The sequence below is a fragment of the Panicum virgatum genome, chromosome 9K, assembly GCF_016808335.1.
Source record: "Panicum virgatum strain AP13 chromosome 9K, P.virgatum_v5, whole genome shotgun sequence".
Lineage (NCBI taxonomy): Eukaryota > Viridiplantae > Streptophyta > Magnoliopsida > Poales > Poaceae > Panicum > Panicum virgatum.
Genome location: NC_053144.1, coordinates 57,299,213 through 57,320,723, shown reverse-complemented (window position 1 = coordinate 57,320,723; position 21,511 = coordinate 57,299,213). Strand labels below are relative to the sequence as shown.

Sequence of the window (21,511 nt, the reverse complement as noted above, 5' to 3'; positions counted from 1 at the left end):
CAGTAAAAAGTTCTACATTAAACTATTTTTGGACATAGCAAATGAAAACACACTAAAACCCTAATAAACAATAGTGAAACATATAAAACAACATTTTTCTAGATTAGATCCAAGCGATACAAACCCAACAAAACAAGTTTTGCATTTTTCCGAGGTCTATAGAATTTTCTACGCATTTTTCAATTTTGTAGATAAATAAAATCTAATGAAACCCTAGCAAAATTGCTAGATCCACCCGGATCTGGCCAACCCAGAGGCCGACAGGCCGGGCCCACTGGCCAGCGCCCACCTAGGCCGGGTCAAGGCAAGGCCGATGCCTTGACCGCGGCGCGACGCGCGCGGCGACGGCGCGGCGAGGCAGGGCCGGCAGGGCGGGGCGAGCGCGCGCACGGCGACGAGGAGGAGGCGGCGAAACTCACCGGCAACTCGGACGGCGGGGAACGGCGACGAACGGCTGGCGCGGCGGCGTTGGGCGGCGGCGGGCGGAGGGGCTCGCCGGCGGCCCTGTAGGGGAGGGGAAGAGGCCGGGTGAGGAGGGGAACGCGTCGAGGACGACGTGGGGAAACTCCCCCTGCGAGGAATCGAGAAGGGACTCACCAGAACGGGCGAATCACGGCGGCGGGCGACGAGCAGAGCTTGGGGTGGCGGCGGCAATGGAGGTGGGGAGAAGAGAGCTGAGCGATAGAGAGAGGATGAGCTCGTCTGGCATGTGTGGAAAGAGGACAAGTGCGAGTTGGCGACCCCCGCTGGCCGGAGAAGGAGGAGGGAACGTCGTCGACGGTCGACGCGTGTCGATTCACTGGACCGGCGACGAGGTCGTGGTATGGGCACGGCATGGGGCGATGCCGTGGCGCTCGGCTATGGGCGCGGCTTGCCGTGGCCCGCTCGTCGATGCAGGGCAGGGTGGCGTGTGGCACAAGGATGGTCGATGGCGAGGCTAATGCATGGCATGCCACGATGTGTGCGCCGGCGCTCGGCGTCGGGGTCGTGACAACTCTCCCCCCTTAAGAAAATCTCGTCCCGAGATTTAGGTAGACAAGAGGGGAAAGATAAAACTCGGACTAGGTTGAGGCCATATTCATCTAGACAAGATAAACATCTAAGGGACGAAGCACAAAGACAAGAATGATGTAATGATGAGACATTCCTAGGGCTTTCTTGATGGTGACTGTGTCCACATATATAACATCTAGAACTATGAACTTCATCAAGTGGGGGTGGTAGAAAGAAAACTTACTCATCGGAGAAGAATTCTGGGTATTCTTGACGTAATCGATCCTCACGCTCCCAAGTGGCTTCATCTTCGGAATGATTGCTCCATTGAACCTTTATAAATTTCACTAGGCTATGTTTCACCTTTCTTTCATCTCGGTCCAGAATGGCAATTGGGTGTTCTTCGTAGGTAAGACCCGGTTGAAGATCAAGTGACTCAAAGTCGACGGCATCAGCTGGAACACGATGACACTGCTTCAATTGAGAGATATGAAAGACATTGTGTACTGCAGAGAGTGATTGAGGAAGTTTCAGTTGATAGGCCACGGCTCCAACTTTCTTGATAATCCGAAAAGGTCCCACATAACGTGGTGCTAATTTTTCTCTTACTTGGAAACGTTGAGTACCTTTGAATGGAGAAACCTTAAGATAGACATAATCGCCAACTTTAAGGTGAAGTTCTCGGCGACGACGATCAGCATAAGTCTTTTGACGAGATTGGGCAATGCGAAGATTCTCACGGATAATTCTGACTTGTTCTTCGGCATCTTTTACCAAGTCAGGGCCAAAGAAAGGTCTTTCTCCAGATTCAGACCAATTAATAGGAGTTCTGCACCGTCTTCCATAGAGGGCTTCAAAAGGAGACATTTTGATACTTCCTTGATAACTATTATTGTAGGAGAATTCTGCAAATGGCAAGCAAATAACCCATTTCTTTTCATATATGAGAGCACATGCTCGTAGCATGTCTTCTAAGATTTGATTGACTCTCTCGGCTTGACCGTCGGTTTGAGGATGATAAGCAGTACTATAAGTGAGGTCGGTTTCCATGGCTTCATGCAGACTTCTCCAAAAGTGAGCGACAAATTGAGGGCTGCGATCCGAGACAAATTTCTTAGGAACACCATGAAGACAGACAATGTGAGTGAGATACAACTCCACATATTGCTTGGCATGATAAGTAGTTTTAACCGAAACGAAATGAGCTGATTTTGTCAAACGATCCACAATTACCCATATAGAATCATATCATTGGGAAGACCTGGGTAACCCGGTGATAAAATCCATTCCAATTTCTTCCCACTTCCATGATGGGATAGGCAAGGGCTGAAGGGTACCGGCAGGTTTGAGATGTTCGGCCTTAACCCTTTGGCAAACATCACACTCAGAGACGTACCGAGCAATTTCTCGCTTCATGCGAGTCCACCAAAATCTTTGCTTGAGATTTTGATACATTTTAGTACTACCTGGGTGAATGGAAAATTAAGAACTGTGGGCTTCATCAAGGATAATTCGTCTGAGGTTATGATCCTTTGGCACCACAATTCGCTTCCCAAAGAATAGAACTCCTTCATTATCCGTAGAGAAGCATCGAGCTTTGCCCTCCTTCATTAATTCCCGAATTCGAGCCATACCCTTATTCTTATTTTGGGCCTACTTAATTTGATTATAAAGATTAGATCTGACTGTGAGAGTAGCAAGATAGCCTTCTTTGACCATAGAAATTCCGAGTTTCCGAAGATCATCACAGAGAGTATGCACAGGAGGAGCTATGGTCAAGCAGTTGCATTGAGCCTTCTGGCTTAGTGCATCGGCGACGACATTCACCTTACCGGGATAATAATGCACTTCAATGTTATAATCCTTGATTAATTCAAGCCATTGATGTTGCCTCATGTTAAGATCAGATTGAGTGAAAATATACTTGAGGCTCTTGTGATCGGTGTAGATATTGCAATGATTGCCAAGCAGATAGTGACGCCATATCTTTAGAGCATGGACAACGGCCGCAAGCTCTAAATCATGGGTAGGATAATTTTCTTCATGTCGCTTGAGTTGACGAGAAGCATAGGCCACTACTCGGCCTTCTTGCATAAGAACACAGCCAAGACCGATGCGAGAAGCATCGCAATAAACATCGAAACTCTTGGAAATATCTGGCTGAGAAAGAACTGGAGCAGTAGTGAGATGATCCTTAAGGGTTTGAAAGGCTTCTTCACAGGTTGGGGACCACTCAAACTTGACCCCATTCTTCAGTAACTCGGTCATAGGCTTCGCAATTTTAGAGAAGTTCTCTATGAATCGGCGGTAATATCTCGCAAGTCCAAGAAAACTCCGGATCTCATGGACACTCTGAGGTTGCTTCCAATTAAGAACATCTTGCACTTTGCTAGGATCTACAGCAATACCATCCTTAGAGAGAATATGACCGAGAAAAGAGACCTTTTCAAGCCAAAACTCACATTTGCTGAACTTGGCATAAAGATGATGTTCTCTAAGTTTTTGAAGGACAATATGAATGTGACGAGCATGATCTTCTTTGGTCTTGAAATAAATAAGAATATCATCGATAAAGATGGTCACAAAGACATCAAGTTCCTCCATGAAGATGCTATTCATCAGATACATGAAATAAGCCGGCGCATTGGAGAGGCCGAATGACATGACAATGAATTCATAGAGACCATATCTAGTAGAGAAAGCCGTTTTTGGAATATCTTCTTTCCGGATCTTGATTTGATGATAACCTAACTTTAGATCAATCTTGGAGAAATAATGAGCTCCCAAGAGTTGATCAAATAAGATATCAATTCGAGGAAGAGGATATTTGTTTTTGATAGTGACTTCGTTTAACGGACGGTAATCAACACACATCCGTAAACTATCATCTTTCTTCTTCACAAAAAGAGCCGGGCATCCCCAAGGAGAGGAGCTCGGACGAATGAAACTCTTGTCCAATAAAGTCTTGAGTTGTTTCTTCAATTCCTTCAACTCATTGGGAGACATTCGGTAAGGCTGTTTAGAGATAGGAGCAGTCCCGGGCATGAGCTCTATAATGAATTCCACCTCACGATCAGGAGGCATACCCGGTAATTCTTCCGGAAAGACATCTGGATACTCACACACCACAGGAATATCTTCCAACGCCGTGCCTTTGGTACTCGCCAAGGCATATAAACAAGATTCCGCCTTAGCAAGAGAGAGAGAGAAAAACTCTACTCCCAGAGGGGTGCAAAAGATCAATGGTGCGGGGCCCACATTTGATAACTCCGTCATGCTTACCCAACCAATTCATCCCAAGAATCACATCTAAGCCCATCTTGTCTAGGATAAGAAGATTAGCACGAAAAGTGTCTCCCTCAATGAGAATTGGAACCTCATTAACAAAGTGCCTAGCAATGACTTCCCCACCTGGTGAGTCTATATGATATGGCACTTGTAGATTTTGCATCTCAAGTTTACTATGCAGCATAAACTTCTTGTTGATGAACAAAAGAGTTGCTCCAAAATCGAAAAGAACAATTGCAGGGTGAGAGTTGATTAGGAGCGTACCCATGAGTACCTCAGCATCCTCCGGAACTTCTTCCGCGGTGGTATAGTTGAGATGACCACGCTTAGAAGCCTGTTATGGCTTGACTTCCTGACGCGATGCTTGAGGTAGAGGAGTATTGGGCCTAGGTGCATTGAAGGCACCGCCACGCCTCGGAGAGGGGCAGTCCCTGGAGATGTGGCCTAGGCCACCACAATTGAAGCACAGACCCTTTGCGGCAACACCTGGATTGTTCCAATAGGCATTGACCGGCCTAAGAGCTTGTCCTTGAGGAGGTTGAGGGTGGCGCACAATCCACATAGGACGTGGAGATTGAGCACCCGACGCCCGAGGTGGAAGAGGAGGAGGACCCAGACGTGGACGTGAGGAGCTACCGCCTGCCGAGGTAGGAGCGGGACGCTTGTTTTTGGCCTCAAGATTCTTCATCTTATGCTCAGCTCTGATGGCGATATTCACCAAGTTATTGAAGTCTTCAAACTTGATAGTGGAGAGCTTGTCTTGCAATTCTTCAGAAAGCCCATCATACAGGCGTTCTTGCTTCTTGGCATCGGTGGCTACTTCTTCAGGTGCATATTGGGAGAGAGTGTTGAAGATATTCACATACGCCATCACATCGCGATTTCCTTGAGTAAGATTCAGAAATTCTTTCTTCTTGATATCCATTATGCCCTTGGGGATATGGAAGGAGCGAAAAGCTGTGCGGAACTCCTCCCATGTGAAGCGGTGGTTGGCAGGGTGAGATGCCTTGAAGTTCCACCACCAAGCCCCAGGGGCATCATGCAGTTGATGAGCAGCAAATAAAACCTTCTCATATGGCTCACACTCAATAAGACCCAGCTTTTCTTCAATCATATTGAGCCAGAAATCCGCATCAAGAGGATCCTTGGAGCCACAAAAGATGGGCAGGTTGGTGCGGAAGAAATCCCCGAACCTGTTCACTTGAGGCTCAGCTCTTGGGCCATGATTGCCGGCATTGCCCATTTGATTGACTATGGTCGCCATAAGTTCAGTTTGCCGGGCCAGGACATCCGCGAGGCTTGGGTGAACAGGAGGATTAGGAAGAGGAACATCGTTGTTGCGGTTGTTATTGCCACTCGAACCATTGGCACCATCCCTCTCGGTTCCCGAATGCAACACCATCCTGTTAATAAACAAAACGGTTAGCGGTCAGGAATGAAAGATGGAGAATGATACTCAAAGGCAGGGTGGAAAGACAATGTGTAGATAAAAATCTAACACATAACCAACACTAGAATAACATATCTAAGAGAAAGGGTAGATTTGGCCCACTAAAATTAACAAGATCTAACTAGGCAAGATCTTAACAACAGCACACTCGATTGATGCAACACGGAATTGGAGACCAGAAAAGAGAGTATGCATGCATGCAAGGTATGAATGCACATGACGTCTCCTCACATCGTGAGCACGCCTTAACGTTCTAGCACTCACGACCCGAAACAACCGCATTGCCCAGCAGCGCTACAACCCTCCTACTAGCACTTAGGACAACGGGTGATTCCCACCCACTCAACCCCGGTAAAAGGCTCAAAAGGTTTCCAGCAGGTAAGGGTTTTCCTACGCTCCTGCTACTCATACAGACAAGAGGGGTTAAGCATATCTTAATTAAACCAGTGAAGCAATAAGGGAGAATTAGCTCTAAGACGAAGGAAGAAAGGTAGCATTTCACCTTAGGTTCAAATTTTTAACCAAAGTAAATCTTAGTGCAAGTAATCAAATTTTATTTGACTCTCAACCCACTAAACAAATTTTTAGATTCACTTCATGAAAACCTCAGCTCTGATACCCGTTGTGAGAACCGCACAATTTGATACTATTTTAAACGAACTGCCGGTCATTATCATCCAGATGAGAGTTAATACATGGTTGCCGAAGAGCGTGCCACGTGTTATCTCACATCTAGAGACACGAATAACCGACACGTCATTCATCCAAAATAATATCAAATCCGGTAGTCCCGGTATGTGCTCCAACATACGCCCAGAATCAGCATATACACATACCGTTTATAATGGAATACATCACCAAAGAACCACAAAGAGCAGTTTTTACATTACCAGAGTTCGAAACTTAACATTACAAGTTCAACCTAGGAAGATTCAAACTAATCTCCATTACAAACCTTGGACTCACGAAAGCCATAGTATTCAGAAACTTAAAGATTATTATATTTACATGCTCTCACGAAGTTTGATTACGATAAAAACATACTACGATGATGATGCCTTGCTCAAGGACATCACCATAGCCGCAACGACCTACTCTTCCCCCACATTTGGATCAGCGGGGTAGAAGTGGCCGAACACCACTTCCGGCTCACCTGCAACTAGGTTTAGAAAGCAACCTAAGTACAAAAGGTACTCCGCAAGACTTACACGATTAAATAAACAAGGATCATACAAAGGCTCAAGTAAAGGCTTTAGGGTTAAGTAATTATTGCATAAGCAGGAGCTGTCTAGACTATCACCTAGCAAACTTAACTAATCTTGCCCAACCCCCAGAATATTTTAGTTGATTAAGAAAGTAACATACTAAACATAAGGTCATCACTATGACATGAATCCAAAGCCAACAACACCGAAACTCTCTATGAAGAATTCGACGAACCAAGAGCTTGCTCATATCCGAGAGCGCGACAATTCGAATTGATTATAACCTTGCAAGGGTGTACTACTTTACCCACACGATGCGAGAACCATGCGGCTCACCCAACCGATCACATCGGGCAAGGGGGTACTCCCGTCAACCGTTCCCAACAAGGCTCGATCATTGAACCTCACACCTAGCTTACGAGTAGAGACTTAGTTCCACGAGGGACATCTCTAAACTTTCCTACACATAGGTCCACCTGGGGACACACTAAGCCTCTCTGCATAGCCCGTAGTCACGTATCTAGGACTGCACATCAATGATCAAGTCAAAGAAGGTAATTGGCTCATCCGTACCATTATATTGGATATGTGGTAGCACGGAAATGTGCTCAAGGCCGATGGCATCCACTCGGTCCTTAATCGATCCAAGCGGACTATGCCCATGTGACTTCATTCTCTAGGCCCTACCATTCCGCTCGAATCTCGATACTACCAAACCCTTACCACTAAACCGAACCAGTGCGATCAAGGGTAACTGGTAAGTGTCATACTCCAAACTATCCTTTTTAGTAAGCGAAAAGATTATTCTAAGCATAGCTCAGCATCTAGTCAATTTAAGTGAGTGTCTGACTAATATGTGGCAAGTACATGGTTGAACAATTCAAGAAAGGATAGTGCATCAAAGTAGGTACAGAATGCAATATATACATAATATATATAACCCAACATTACCCAAGTGAGATAACTAAGCTAGTCAAATTAGATAGGTGCAAGGAATTATGCTTAGCTATTTGCCTTGATTAGCTTCAGGCTCGACCACGAACTGGACTCCCGGCTCGGGCTCAACGGACTCGGTGGGCTCCACGGGTTTGTTCTCCGACGATTCAGTCACTATAATGCATGAATACGATGCAAGAATTAAGAAATGAACTAAACAACAAGCATAAATCATGAAATAAATTGAGCATGCAGAGAACATTACAAGGAACTCATGAAAATTGAATTTGCAACAAAAGCATTTTCCTATAATTAATCATAAATATATTAGTTTTCGGCGGTTCAAAACAAGATAAATCTGAAAAGACATGAAAACTTATCTAAACAAATCCAAAAAAATTATCATAGATACTATGCATGAAAACAAAGCGAACAAAACTGGTTTCACCCTTTTATCACTTTCCAGCAAAAAGTTCTACATTAAACCATTTTTGGATAGAGCAAATGAAAACACACTAAAACCCTAACAAACAACAGTGAAACATATAAAACAACATTTTTCTTGAGTAGATCTGAGCAATACAAACCCAACAAAATAAGTTTCGCATTTTTCCGAGGTCTATAGAATTTTTCAATTTTGCAGATAAATAAAACCTAATGAAACCCTAGTAAAATTGCTAGATCCACCCGGATCTGGCCAGCCCAGAGGCCGACAGGCCGGGCCCACTGGCCAGCGCCCACCAATGCTGGGTCAAGGCAAGGCCGATGCCTTGACCGCGACGCGCGCGCAAACGCGCGCGGCGACAGCGGCGGCGGGGCGGGCGAGCGCGCGCACGGCGAGGAGGAGGAGGCGGCGAACCTCACCGGCAACTCGGACGGCGGGGAACGACGACGAACGGCTGGCGCGGCGGCGTTGGGCGGCGGCGGGCGGAGGGGCTCGCCGGCAGCCCTGTAGGGGAGGGGATGAGGCCAGGTGAGAAGGGGAATGCGTCGAGGACGACGAGGGGAAACTCCCCCTGCGAGGAATCAAGAGGGGACTCACCAGAACGGGCGAATCACGGCGGCGGGCGGCGAGCAGAGCTTGGGGTGGCGGCGGCAATGGAGGTGGGGAGAAGAGAGCTCAGCGATAGAGAGAGGATGAGCTCGTCTGGTGTGTGTGGAAAGAGGACAAGTGCGAGTTGGCGACCCCCGCTGGCCGGAGAAGGAGGAGGGAACGTCCTCGACGGTCGACGCGCGTCGATTCACTGGACCGGCGACGAGGTCGTGGTATGGGCACGGCATGGGGCGATGCCGTGGCGCTCGGCTATGTGCGCGGCTTGCCGTGGCCCGCTCGTCGATGCAGGGCAGGGCGGCGTGTGGCACGAGGATGGTCGACGGCGAGGCTGACGCATGGCATGCCACGATGCGTGCGCCGGCGCTTGGAGTCGGGGTCGTGACACGGTTGAGCAAAACTTTGGAATGGAAATAAAATGGCGAATAAAAGTTCTAGGAAAAAATGGAGAGTAAATTATAGCCACAACTAAAATAAAAGAAAAATGAAAACATGGCAGCACGGCCCGCACCAAGGGGGCTGATGTGGCCGAGCTCGATCGAGCCCGCAGCCATGCAGAGCTCGCTGGAATTTGCCGTGCTATGGAATTGTGCAGAGGTTTGCTACCGCTTGCTCGCTGCAACCGCCGCCATTTTTACGGGTGCCGAAGCGCGTGGAGCTCCGTCTGCTCCCCGGCCGGAGATGCCGCGCTCGCCCGCACGAGTTACACCACACTGGCCCCGGCGCCACGCGCTGCATTGCTGCACCGTGGCTTCCGCTCCCACCAGTAGTCCAGCACGGAGGAAAGAGATGGGCCCGGAGACACGCTAAATCTATCGGAGAAAAAAAGGGAGGAAAAGGAAGAGGAAAGAGAGGAGGAAAAATAGTAGCTGAAAAAAGATAGTATATACTAGTAGTTGTTGCGGCTATAGATGGCCAGATGAAAAACACAGCCCAACACGACACTAATTCGATTGTGCATAACACGGTTTAGGCACAACATGACGAGGCACGATCGACGAATTGTACCATGCCGTGCCACCACAGCGGCCCAAACATGGCACGAGAGACGCACGGTCGTGCTGTCCCGGCACGATGGCATGCTCGGCCCGCGCGTGACGTGCCACCCCGCTCGTCGCCCGCCCTTGCGCACCACTGCCGCTCGCCGCCTGTCCCCGCGCATCGTCGTTCACGCCCACCGGCAAACTCCATGTGTATCGTGCGCTGCTCACCAGTGGTCCCTGACCCGTGGAGCCGCGCCCGCCGGCTATCCCCTACCCGAGGCCCCACGTGCGCCGAGCGCTGCTCCTCGGTCGTGTCCTCCCCGTGGCTCCGCGCCCACCGGCTGCTGCTCCTTCGTCGGCGGGGAAGTGAAGAGGCGGGGAACAGGCGTCACAAGAGAGAGAAAGTGTCGTCAGGTGGAGTGGATGGAGGGAGAGATGCGGATTAGGGATTTAGAGTTGGGTGGAAGAAGTATGGTCCATTAATGGACTAAATTGTGTTAGACACAAAATTAGTCGGGCTTGATCGAGTCAGATCCATTAATCGTGTCATGTCTATGCCAGCACTATGTATCGAGGTTCTGGCCTAGGAACGACACAACTCTTTGTGTTGGGTCAACACTGACCCTATTGATTGGGCTGGATTAGGATCAAATATTTTTTCGTACTGTGCCTCGTGCAGCTCGCTGGACCCAGCCCATTTGATCATCTATAGCTTCGACTTGCGGGGTCCACTCACATGCGCTTGCATCTACCATGGCGAGCGCTGCACGCGATTGACTGCAAAAGTAGCTTTGAGGTTTTATACGTAACAAATGAAAATATTATGTCAATTGAAATCTATATTAAGAGTAAGTATTATGATGGGTGATTAGAAGGCTTATATCTACATAGAAGAGAGAGAAATGAATGTGCATCTGGCTACACGTCCGTTATGGTCAGGTAGGAGGCGCTGTCTGTGTTGCTATTGGTTATAACAGCGAGCGCTGCATTAAATAGCAGTGGGCCCGCCACCATCGCGGGGGCGTTGCTGCAGCAGCCGGTGAGGAGCAGACGAATATATTAAACTTACTCCAAAATTACCTAAAGTAAACGCAGATATCCGAAATTAACCGCGAGAATGTGGAAAAACACATTCTCATTTTGGCTTCAAAGCATCAAAATGTAGTACTTGGAAAGGCTAACGTCGCCAGCCTTCCGCCCTCCCCCCGGTGCATCTATTTATTGCGCGTGCGGGTGCGATGCGTGCTGTCGCAGAAGGCGCCGCTGCTACTGTGCTTCTTCCCCGGCGAGCGCGCGCGGCCGGACTTCGGGGTAGGGGCTTGGGCGGCGGCGGTTGCGAGCTATAGGAGGGGGAGGGGGTGGGCGGCGAGGGGTGGTTGGTGGGGGGAGCGGCCGCCGGCGAGGTCGCCGGCGGCCGGGGTGGTGGAGGGCGGCGGCGGACCTTATGGTCCGGGGTTGCTGGAGGTGGCGGAGGAGTCCAAGGCCATCGGACCTAGAAGAGAAGGTGGGGGGAGGAATCGACCGGCGGTGGGCGGTGCGGCGCGGCGGAGCGCCGCCGGCCGGGGTGGTGGGCGCCGGCGGCCGGACCAGGTCCCGGACGGGGGCGTGGCGCCGCAGAGGTTAGGGGAGAGCGGGGATGCGCCAGCGGTGGGTGGTTGGTGGGCGGACGGCGCGGCGGCGAGAGCCGCCGGCCGGGGCGGAGGACGAAGGGGCGCGGGCGGAGGACGCGGAGCGGGATGGAGAAAAAAAAATAGTGCTTCTGCAATTAGAAAATCGCATAAAGCCATGAATAGACAACCCCCCTCACCGGCGTCGACCTGTCGAACCGTCGCAGCCGACAAAAATGGGTTCCCGCCTCCTAGCCAGATCAGCAGCGGTGCGCCTCCTCTCCTACCTCCGCCGCAGGACGCCAGACCCTACCCATCGCCTCCTTCCTCATGGCGCCTCCTTGGCGTCCCTACTGGGGCCCACCGGTGACATCCCCGCCGCCGCCGCCGACTCAGCCCTCCTCCGCTACCAAGCGCGGTGGTCCTCTTCGTCCACGGCGGCGGTTGCAGAGGTGCCGATGACGGCAGACGGCCTGACGGTGGAATCGATTGCCGGCAAGGGGTGGACGATCCTCCCCGAGGCCGAGAGCGACTGGCGCAGCCACGCCGCCGCCGTCGCGCAGTCCATCAAGCTCATTAAGAAGCGCCTCAAGGTTCAATTCTCACACGACACCCGTACTTGTTCTTTTCCGTAGGGTGAAATTTGAATTGCGAAGTATTGTTGCGATATGATGTGCATCTTATGTACTTGGCTCTTTCAACCATTTGAGCGAGCATCTAAAGTGCGGTGTGTTTATGCTCGCTTAACTGGGTATTTTATCCTGTTTGAACCGGGCACTGTTTTGTTTTGTATAGTGGGGATGGATACTTGAGAGAACAAAGCAACTGGCTGTGGTGTTGGAGAAGCCAGACCTCTGGGATGATCTAGTTTTCGCTGGAAAGGTTAGCCGTGAGCACGGTGAGATCATGGGCAAGATTAAATCAGTGAACCAGTTTGAGCAGGAATTAATTGAACACATCGAGATGTTAAGGCTTGCACGTGAAGAAAATGATAATGAACTTGAGATGGTGAGTAAAGTGTTTTATTACATGATATAAAGCTTTAAACACAGCACAGACCTATGTTCCATTCATCTTGCAGACCAGCTATTTGGTTTCACTTGTCACTTCAACTGCTTTTGTAGGAAAGCATGAGGGCTTTGGCTGATATGAGAAGAAGTGCAAAGGAGAAAGAACTCAATGCTCTACTTTCTGGAGACAATGATTCCTGCTCTTGCTTCATTGAGGTTTATTTTGCGTACCATCTTACTCCATTTCACTATGTTTGTAAGAATTTTGAGCGAACTGTCCTATCTAGAGGTCTTGTACTGAAGCATTAATGCTCCTTTTATGCAGCCTGAAAAGGTTATCAGTGGTTGATTCCTTGTGATGATGGTTTCAGGTTCAGGCAGGGGCTGGTGGCACTGAGAGCATGGACTGGGCTGCAATGGTCATGAACATGTATAGATCATGGGCTCAGCGACGGGGATATACAATCACTGTGGTAGAAGAGATGCCTGGTGAAGTAGCAGGAATCAAGGTTTATTTGTTTCTCATTGATACCTATTGCTGAATAAACTACTCATTCATATTTATATTTTCTGCTAGAAACGTATCCCTTCTTGGGATACATTTGGCCTTCTTCTGAGGCAGTCACTTTCTGATTCAAGTATTATAAAATAACTCATACTAAACAGCTGCTATTTCCAGAGGGCCACTATCAAAGTTGACGGTGAATATGCATTTGGATATGCCAAAGCCGAAGTAGGAGTTCATAGATTAGTGCGAATTTCTCCATTTGACAGCGGAAAGCGGCGGCACACTTCCTTTGCTGCTGTTGCTGTAATCCCTATTCTTGGTGACACCTCTAGCCGATACCAGATAAAAGACTCTGATCTTCGGATAGAACGTTTCCGTTCCGGTGGTCCTGGTGGCCAGCGTGCCAACACTACTGAAAGTGCCATTCGAATTGTGCACATTCCAACTGGTATTAGCGCAACATGTCAAAACGAAAGGTAAATTTGACTTCATCTCCTTTGGATTTCAACCGCTTATTCGTTTTTTGCGACGGCATTGAATTGTTAATCTGTGCAGCTTAAGTGGAATGGTTTATTTCCCTGGGTGTTTCCTTATGAAACAGAAATGGCATTTGGGGGGCTGCATGTTTATAGACATAATTGTTGTACTTCATGAGAAATGCAGGTCACAACACATGAACAAGGCATCAGCAATGGCTGTGCTCCAATCTCGTCTGGACCAACTTGAGATTGCCCGCCAAGCACAGATGAATGCAGAGCACACACAGTCACTCAATGAAATCAGCTGGGGCAACCAAATAAGATCTTATGTTCTCCATGTAAGGTTCTATTTTGAATACCTGATTAAAGTAACAACTCTAGTGATAATAAACGTGTAACCTCATCTGTGTTCTTGGTGTTTCCTGCTAGTCTGAACTACTAGTCTAAAAAGTTAATCTTCCTATTTCTATTTTGTTTACATACTCATCTCAGGATTGTCATAAATCTAGAAAGCAGCAGCAAACCAGTGATTACTTTTCCTTCATGTGTACATTAGTTGCATGTTTTGATCTGAAGTTTCTTTCATAATCTTCCTAGTGCAATCTTAAAATAAGAGAAGGCAAATATTTATATCGTTCTTAGCTAACAAGATTGCGAAATGAGCTATTAAATGTAATTTCTAATTATTTCTGCAACCAGACTTGTATAGTTTTAATGGTTTTAGTAAAAAATTGATCTCCTTGCTTTTCGGCAGCCGTACCGTATGGTCAAAGATCTCCGGACAAACTATGAAGTATCAGACCCTGATTCCGTCCTCGAAGGAGACCTAGATGATTTCATCTTGAATTATTTGTCTTCGTCACTAGATGAAGATGATGTAAGTGTCTGAATTGAAATCATGCTTAGCATTTTTCACGAGCACTAACCTACTGAATAGCTTGCCTTCAAAACAATACAAATGAGACATTGTTCAAGTGATAGCAAGTTGAGATACTGCTGCAATATTTACCGCATCAATGGATACGATGGGAGCTCAACTGCTGAAAAAATTAAGGTGCGAATAGTACACCGGTTGCAAGTGCAAAAGTTAGGATGAATGCTATAGTTTAGCTATGTAGTTAGGGTCTTAGAGAAGGCAGTACAATGAACACACTCGCTTCATGGCTAGTGTGTAGTTACCTGTTGTCTGTACTGCAGTTCCCGTTGGCGATGCATATTGTAGACAGCCATATCTAGTCAACTGTGGTGACACCCAATCAAATTGAGCTGTTCTATGAATAATTGATCAATTTCTTCATTTCCTTGCTGCAGTTTATGGTTCTTTTTCCTGAACCTTAATTATGTTTGAAAATTTGAAAAAGGTATGATGCGCCCTCAAACTGCAAAATAATGTGTTTTTTGTCGGCAAACTGCCAAACATTTTTACTTCGGGGTTGTACCATGCTCATGCGCGCCGTTTGGTGACAGACTTTTGTTTTCTCATTTAAGTTTCGTTCGCTTTTGGGGATAACTCAGTTCGATGGTGATTAGCTTTAGGAATACTGTAATAAGCAAGAAGATTTGCATGAGGCAGTGACTGCCGACATAGTATAATTCATCACAGAAGTTGCAAAACTTGCGCCTACTAATGAAGAATTGAAATCCGTGTGTAACATTAACAAGGATATTCCCTCCCCTTTGCCCTTGAGGAAAAGCTCATTGATTAAACCCCAACTTATAAATCACAAGTTGGCAGCCCTGAACGCCGGGTGCAAGAGCCGGCGGAGGTCCACGTCGTCCGCGTCCAGCGGCCCGCCGGTGTCGTTCCGGACGCGCCGCACGGCGGTGGTGTTGAGCGACTCGTGCTCGAACCCGTACAGGTTCAGTATCTGGTCGTCGGCGAAGTTGAGCGCGCGTTCCATGCCGCGCCGGCACCGCGCGGCGTCGTAGCTCGAGTCGTCCCCGCCGCACGGCTTGCACCCGACGAAGTGCGTCACCAGCGGCCACCGCTCGCCGCCGCCGGGCCCCGGCGTCGGATCGCGCCGCATCTCCTCGTACCTGTCCACGATCCCCGCCCAGAAGCCGTGCAGGCTGTACGAGCTCTCGAGGAACGTCTTGCCGCCCCACCTGGCGCGCTCCGTCACGAGCAGGTACACGAGCGCCGACTGGTCGCAGGCCTCGTACGGCCCGCGGTCGGAGAGCGTCTCGGCGATGAGCTTGCCGTACATCTCGCGCACGGGGCCGCGCGGCCCCATGCGCGCCCACGCGTCTAGCAGGTCGAGCGACCACCGGCAGTTCCGGATGATGAAGCTGCCGGCGTTGATGCCGAGCCAGCTCTTGGCGCCGTACACCTTGGCGTCCCAGCCGGGGATGACGAGGTTGTGGCTCCCGTACCTGTCCCACGGCGGCTCGAACAGCATGTCGGTGAGCATCAGGTCGGAGTCCATCCACCACAGGAGCTCCGTCTCCGGGTGCGCGAGCATCAGGGAGCGCAGCAGCGGCAGCTTGGTCCAGAACCCCGTCAGCTCCGCGTCCAGCACCGCCGTGCTGTAGAAGATGTCCAAGTCGTGGACGCGGCAGTAGTCCACCTTGTTCTTGAACGCGCGGAGCAGCAGGTGGTCGCCGTCCGGGGCGCTGCACCGGCGCGGCGACGACCCGGTGACCACGAGCACCCGGGGCCTCCCCGGCGCGACCAAGGCCGGGAACCGCGGGTTGTCGCGGAGCCACTGGGCTCTGCGCTCGTCGTAGTCCGTCGGGACCGGGCCGAGCGAGTGCGGCGGGTCCGTCAGCTGGCGCGGCGGCGGCGGCGGCTGCGGCCTTTGCTGCTCGACGCCGTTGTCGACACCTAAATCCGGGGGCGGCGGGGGCTGATCCGTACGCGCGGTGGAGTGAGCGTGGCATCGGTCGTAGTCGTACTCGACGCGGATGCGGGGGAGGCGGGCCAGGCCAGTCGACATGAAGAAGAAGATGGCGCCCGGCACCCCGAGGAAGAGGAAGACGAGGACGACCACAAGGCGGAACGGCGGATGCTGCCAGCCTCGCCGGTCGGCCACGATGGCCTGCTCCGACATGGTCGACGGTGGAAGGGTGCTACACCCTGCACTGCAGGGTAGTAGATAGCTTGCTGGGCTGATGCTGAACTAGAAGCGCTAGATCCTACGCATGGACGAGTCAGCTTTCGACGTTTCGGTGCCGCAGTCTGACAGAATATAATGCACGCCGGCTGGAGCGGGAATCCATGTAAATGTCGGTTTTTATGCACACGACGGTTGATAAAAACTTCGGCTCTTTACTTAGTTTTTGGATCCTCCACTTCCCGGTCTGCTTGGAAACTTTTCCCCTCTTCACGAGAAACATCATTTCGGGCGATTCTTCTTGTACAAAATACATGTTTTCGTAGTGGAATAAAAACAAACAAACCGTGCTCTCCTCCCAACCAGTACGTCACTACGTCTTCAGGGCTCTATAGTCAGAGGTCCAATAGTAAACTCGACAAAATACTGGAAACAACCCATAAATTAGTGCCTAAAATGAACAGCAACATCTCGGTGATCCACCTAATTAGTTGGTCAGCCTAAAGACCCCAGCTCCAACGGCAAAGCCCGGACGAGCATATTTTGGAAACTTACAGCACATGGTGAACACACAGCTGCCAGAATACTAAACACAATTAATCGGTGCTTGCAACTTTGCGGAAAAAGAATATTTGGAGCTACTGAGCACCACAAAAGTGCAAGCCTTTTACATGGCTGATCACTCAAAACAGAGTCAAATGGCCTGGCGTGTATTGTGGTTGTGGCGAGGTTGGAGTTGGAGCTCGCCAGACAGACTGTTCATCATACGCATTACTAGTAGTTGACACTGAGTAGATCAAAAAGATTGAACCAGTGACCCAAGTACCCGACGCGTACTCCGAGTCACCCCGGCCTGTAGGACCGCGGGCTAGTACGGCAACCTGGGAAGAATAGCCGGTGCCCATGGGCAGTTAAAAGCCACAGAGTCCTAGGATCTTCCAGATCTGGGACCTGAGTTACCAGTTGCCACAAGATATCATCTTCCATGTAGTAATTTCATCTTACTGCGTTAGCAAAAAAAAAAAAACCTATGATACCCTCTGTCGCCGTTTTCCTTCGTTCTCCACGTCGGGCTGGGGACGGTACCGCGAGTTAGCTAGCGCCTGGGTTGGGCCCTAGCGAACTGGTGTGCTGATCCACCAGGTCTTGGGCTAGGCACAAGCGCCCTGAGCTGGGCCAAAGCTCCCGGTCGTCCCAACTCACCCCTCCTTCGGCCCTCAATTTGATTGTGTATAGGTGTATGAATAGACAAAGGTTGAGTTGTGGGTGTAGAGGCTGGAACGTTTTACTTTATCTTTAAAAAGCTCAGCTCACACTAGAAGTCATTTCGGCTGTAAAAAGGAGGTAAAATAAAGTTTGGGCCATTACATCGGAATGCATTGCAAAATGACTTTCATCATTCCAGTTGATACCCAATTACATATCTCTAATTCTTTTAAAAAAATATAGGTGTCGAGAAGGGCATATATAAGAACTGCAATACAAAGCAGGCAAGGTAGCATCCACGGCTCTAGGCGACTCACCAGTATTGGCGGTCAGCTTAAGTGGCTGTCAGAGGCTGAGGCGGCCCGCTCCCATGCTCGTGCCGTCTGGGACTGGGAGCACCTTAAACAATGGTCGAAGAATTGCATCCAATTTTTTAAAGCAATTTACACGGCTCATTGAGACGAATAATTTACACGGCTCTTGGACATTGACACAATGAGACGAATCAAATCCTTAGACACAACGTTAATTCCCCCAGTAACAAGCTCCAAATTAACTAACAAAACCTACGTGGTGAATCACCCGCGATTGCCAGCCCTGAAGGTCGGGTGCAAGAGCCGGCCGATCTCCTCGTCCTCCGCGTCCAGTGGCCCGCCCGTCTCGTCCCGGACGCGCCGCACGGCGGTGGTGTTGAGCGACTCGTGCTCGAACCCGTAGAGCCTCAGAATCTGGTCGTCGGCAAAGTTGAGCGCGCGCTCCATGCCGCGCCGGCACCGCGCGGCGTCGTAGCTCGCGTACTGGCCCCCGCACGGCTTGCACCCGACGAAGTGCGTCACCAGCGGCCACCGTTCGCCGCCGCCGCCGACCCCCGGCGTCCGACTCCGCCGCCGCATCTCCTCGTACCTGTCCACGATGTCCACCCAGTAGCCGTGCAGGCTGTACGATCCCTCGAGGAACGTCCTGGCGCCCCACCTGCCGCGCTGCGTCACGAGCAGGTACACGAGCGCCGACTGGTCGTCGGCCTCGTACGGCGGCCGGTCGGAGAGCGCCGCGCCGAGGACCTTCCCGTACTGGTCGCGCACGGGGCCGCGCGGCCCCATGCGCGCCCACGCGTCCAGCAGGTCGAGCGACCACTGGCAGTTGCGGATGATGAAGCTGCCGGCGTTGATGCCGAGCCAGCGCGGCCCCATGCGCGCCCACGCGTCCAGCAGGTCGAGCGACCACTGGCAGTTGCGGATGATGAAGCTGCCGGCGTTGATGCCGAGCCAGCTCCTGGCCGCGTACACCTTGTCGTCCCAGCCGGGGAGGACGAGGTTGTGGGCCGTGTACCTGCCCCACGGGGGCTCGAACAGCATGTCGGTGAACACGGCGTCGGAGTCCGCCCACCAGAGGAGCTCCGTCTCCGGGTGCGCGAGCATGAGCGCGCGCAGGATCGGCAGCTTGGTCCAGAACCCCGACAGCTCGGCGTCGAGCACGGCGTTGCTGTAGAAGATGTCCAAGCCGTGGGCGCGGCAGTAGTCCACCTTGTTCTTGAACGCGCGGAGGAGCAGGTGGTCGCCGTCCGCGTTCCCGCACCGGCGCGGCGACGACCCGGTGACCACGAGCACCCGGGGCCGCCCCGGCGCGACGAAAGCCGGGAACCGCGGGTTGTCGCGGAGCCACTTGGCCCGGCGGGCGTCGTAGCCCGACACGGCCGTTGTGCCGAGCGAGTAGGGCGGGTCCGTCAGCTGCCGCGGCGGCGGGAACCGCGTCTCCTCGTTGCTGTCGTCGGCACGGGGAACCGGAGACGGCGACGTGCGCATGGCCGAGGGCGCGCTGGAGGGAGCGTCGCCGCGGCCATACTCGATGCGGATACGAGGGAGCTGCAAGTCCGGCGACGTGAACAGGAAGAGGGCGAACGGCGCGACGAGGAAGAGCAGCACGGGGATGAACGGAACGGGGAGCAGCCGCTGCTGCCGCGGTCGCCGGTCGGCTTCCTCCGACATCGCCGACGACGGAGGAAGGGCGTGCAAGGCGGCCGCGAGGAACCCCGCGGGTTGCCGGTATATAGGATCTGACGCCGCCGGTGCAGTACCAGTACTAGTACCAGTGCCAGTCAGAGATCCCATAATAGGGAAATGTGGACGCTCGGGGCTTGGACGTTTCGTCGTTTTGGTCGACGGGACGCGGTGCGCGCCGGCCGGCCGGTGTTGTTGTTGGTGTATGTTAATGCATGCCTGTCACTGGAGAATATACTTGCTGGTGGTGCTCGGCTGTCACGCTAGTTGCTGCTAAAAATACACAGCAGGAGACGATGGATGCACCGAGTCGCATGTGAGTGACGCGTGTGAGTTTTCAAACTTGCTATGTATGTGTCAATACCATCACGTACTTGCCCTTAATTTTGGCGCCGCCAACTTACAGTCCAGGAAAAACTGCAGCATTTTATCCTACCCTTTATCCTATCCCGAATAAAGAACATTCGCTTCCCTTTCAGACGCATCGGATCTGTTTGTTGTACGCGTGATTGCTTGCTGAGTTGCTGTCGACAATAAGAGCAAAACGCAAATAGAGGGATTGATTTCGGTCATTGACGCGTAGGTCTGGCTCCACGCGTCACGGTGTCAGTCACCGAATCGCTGTACCGTTACTGTAGAGGGGTCGGTTCCAAATGGAGGGTGTTTATTCGAGTAGGGCCATGTTTGGATGCATAATTTCAAATTCCAAAATTTTTTTCCGGCACTTGCATGGAGACTTAAATCTAAACGAAATAAAAAACGTATTGCGACTGCTGTCTGTAAATGGCGAGACGAATCTAATGGCCCTAATTAGGCTGTAATTAAATGCTAAATTGCTACAGTAATGCTACAGTAAACAACTTCTAATGACGGATTAATTAGGCTCATTAGATTCGTCTCGTGATTTACAGACGAGTTCTGTAATTATTTTTATGATTAATCTATATTTAATATTTCAAATGTAGAAATATGTCTTTTCAAAATTTTTACAACGCGCAACCAAACACGGCCTAGATTGATAAATCATGACGCCTTGGGACGGCGCGCGCCTGGCTGCAGCCCTGCAGGCGCGTGCACGATCGTGACTGGACAGAAAACACGACACAGCAACCGGCCGGCCGGCGGCGCGATCCAGCCCGCCGGAAGCGAGAGCAAGCAGGGAAAACTAGACCATGTGGCTGCATCGACGCGTGCGTGCGTAGAAATATCAGTCACAGCCGCCAGCCGATGCAGTCATGCAGAACAAACGGGTTGGGCGTTCGTTTGTACAGTACAGTAGTTGGCGCCATGTGCCGATGCAGAATAAACGGGCGTGGGATGCTAATTCTAATTATTTTATATAAATCTATATATTACTATAACGGGCGAAAATTGATCGAAAGTCTACTGTGCTCGGGAAGCAGCGGACACTGTACAGTTGGACTAATTATAACACGCATGGATCCACAGCCCAAAACAAAGGGAAAACGAAGCACGTTGCCCTACTATGCATGTGTGCCTGAGCGAAAGGGTATATAGCTTACAAGAGCAGAGCTTTGGTAGCATCTTAGATTTTGAGTTCGACTTCACGTGCAAGCAAATATTGTAAAATTTAATAACGTTGGACTTTCAGTGGTAGGCGGCATTCTATTGACAACGAGACGTCTGTGGTGACTTCGTTAATTTCGAAAATTTGTTAACTCAATCTTCAAAAATGCTCATAGCAGTAGGATTTGCGCTCATGAGTTCATCGGGTTGAATGTGTG

At 50.6% G+C, this 21,511-nt stretch overlaps 3 protein-coding genes across 3 annotated transcripts; 1 reads left to right on the top strand and 2 right to left on the bottom strand.

The window, feature by feature from the left end:
* Positions 1 to 11,709: 11,709 nt before the first annotated feature.
* LOC120652627 (peptide chain release factor PrfB2, chloroplastic-like) lies at positions 11,710 to 14,791 on the top strand. Its single transcript, XM_039930504.1, has 7 exons — positions 11,710 to 12,106; positions 12,309 to 12,521; positions 12,638 to 12,739; positions 12,895 to 13,032; positions 13,203 to 13,507; positions 13,695 to 13,848; positions 14,265 to 14,791. The coding sequence occupies exons 1-7, from the start codon at positions 11,750 to 11,752 to the stop codon at positions 14,397 to 14,399; spliced, it is 1,404 nt and encodes a 467-aa protein (XP_039786438.1). The 5' UTR covers positions 11,710 to 11,749; the 3' UTR covers positions 14,400 to 14,791.
* Positions 14,792 to 15,057: 266 nt separating this feature from the next.
* Positions 15,058 to 16,614, bottom strand: LOC120652628 (probable glycosyltransferase 4). The gene has a single exon (XM_039930505.1). The coding sequence runs from the start codon at positions 16,558 to 16,560 to the stop codon at positions 15,232 to 15,234; it is 1,329 nt and encodes a 442-aa protein (XP_039786439.1). The 5' UTR covers positions 16,561 to 16,614; the 3' UTR covers positions 15,058 to 15,231.
* A 1,733-nt stretch (positions 16,615 to 18,347) lies between these two features.
* Positions 18,348 to 19,773, bottom strand: LOC120648167 (probable glycosyltransferase 4). Its single transcript, XM_039924908.1, has 2 exons — positions 18,994 to 19,773; positions 18,348 to 18,924 (listed from the first exon to the last, which is right to left on the bottom strand). Exons 1-2 carry the CDS (start codon positions 19,752 to 19,754, stop codon positions 18,348 to 18,350), a joined length of 1,338 nt encoding a protein of 445 aa, XP_039780842.1. The 5' UTR covers positions 19,755 to 19,773.
* Positions 19,774 to 21,511: the final 1,738 nt, after the last annotated feature.

What these genes read in the sequence shown, in the direction of transcription:
- LOC120652627 (XM_039930504.1), top strand. Translation starts at nt 11,750, where the DNA reads ATGGGTTCCCGCCTCCTAGCCAGATCAGCAGCGGTGCGCCTCCTCTCC. An exon ending in TCATTAAGAAGCGCCTCAAG is followed by an intron (nt 12,107 to 12,308) that starts GTTCAATTCTCA and finishes TGTTTTGTATAG; the next exon opens with TGGGGATGGATACTTGAGAG. An exon ending in TAAGATCTTATGTTCTCCAT is followed by an intron (nt 13,849 to 14,264) that starts GTAAGGTTCTAT and finishes GCTTTTCGGCAG; the next exon opens with CCGTACCGTATGGTCAAAGA.
- LOC120652628 (XM_039930505.1), bottom strand. Translation starts at nt 16,560, where the DNA reads ATGTCGGAGCAGGCCATCGTGGCCGACCGGCGAGGCTGGCAGCATCCG.
- LOC120648167 (XM_039924908.1), bottom strand. Translation starts at nt 19,754, where the DNA reads ATGTCGGAGGAAGCCGACCGGCGACCGCGGCAGCAGCGGCTGCTCCCC. An exon ending in TTCATCATCCGCAACTGCCA is followed by an intron (nt 18,925 to 18,993) that starts GTGGTCGCTCGA and finishes CAACGCCGGCAG; the next exon opens with CTTCATCATCCGCAACTGCC.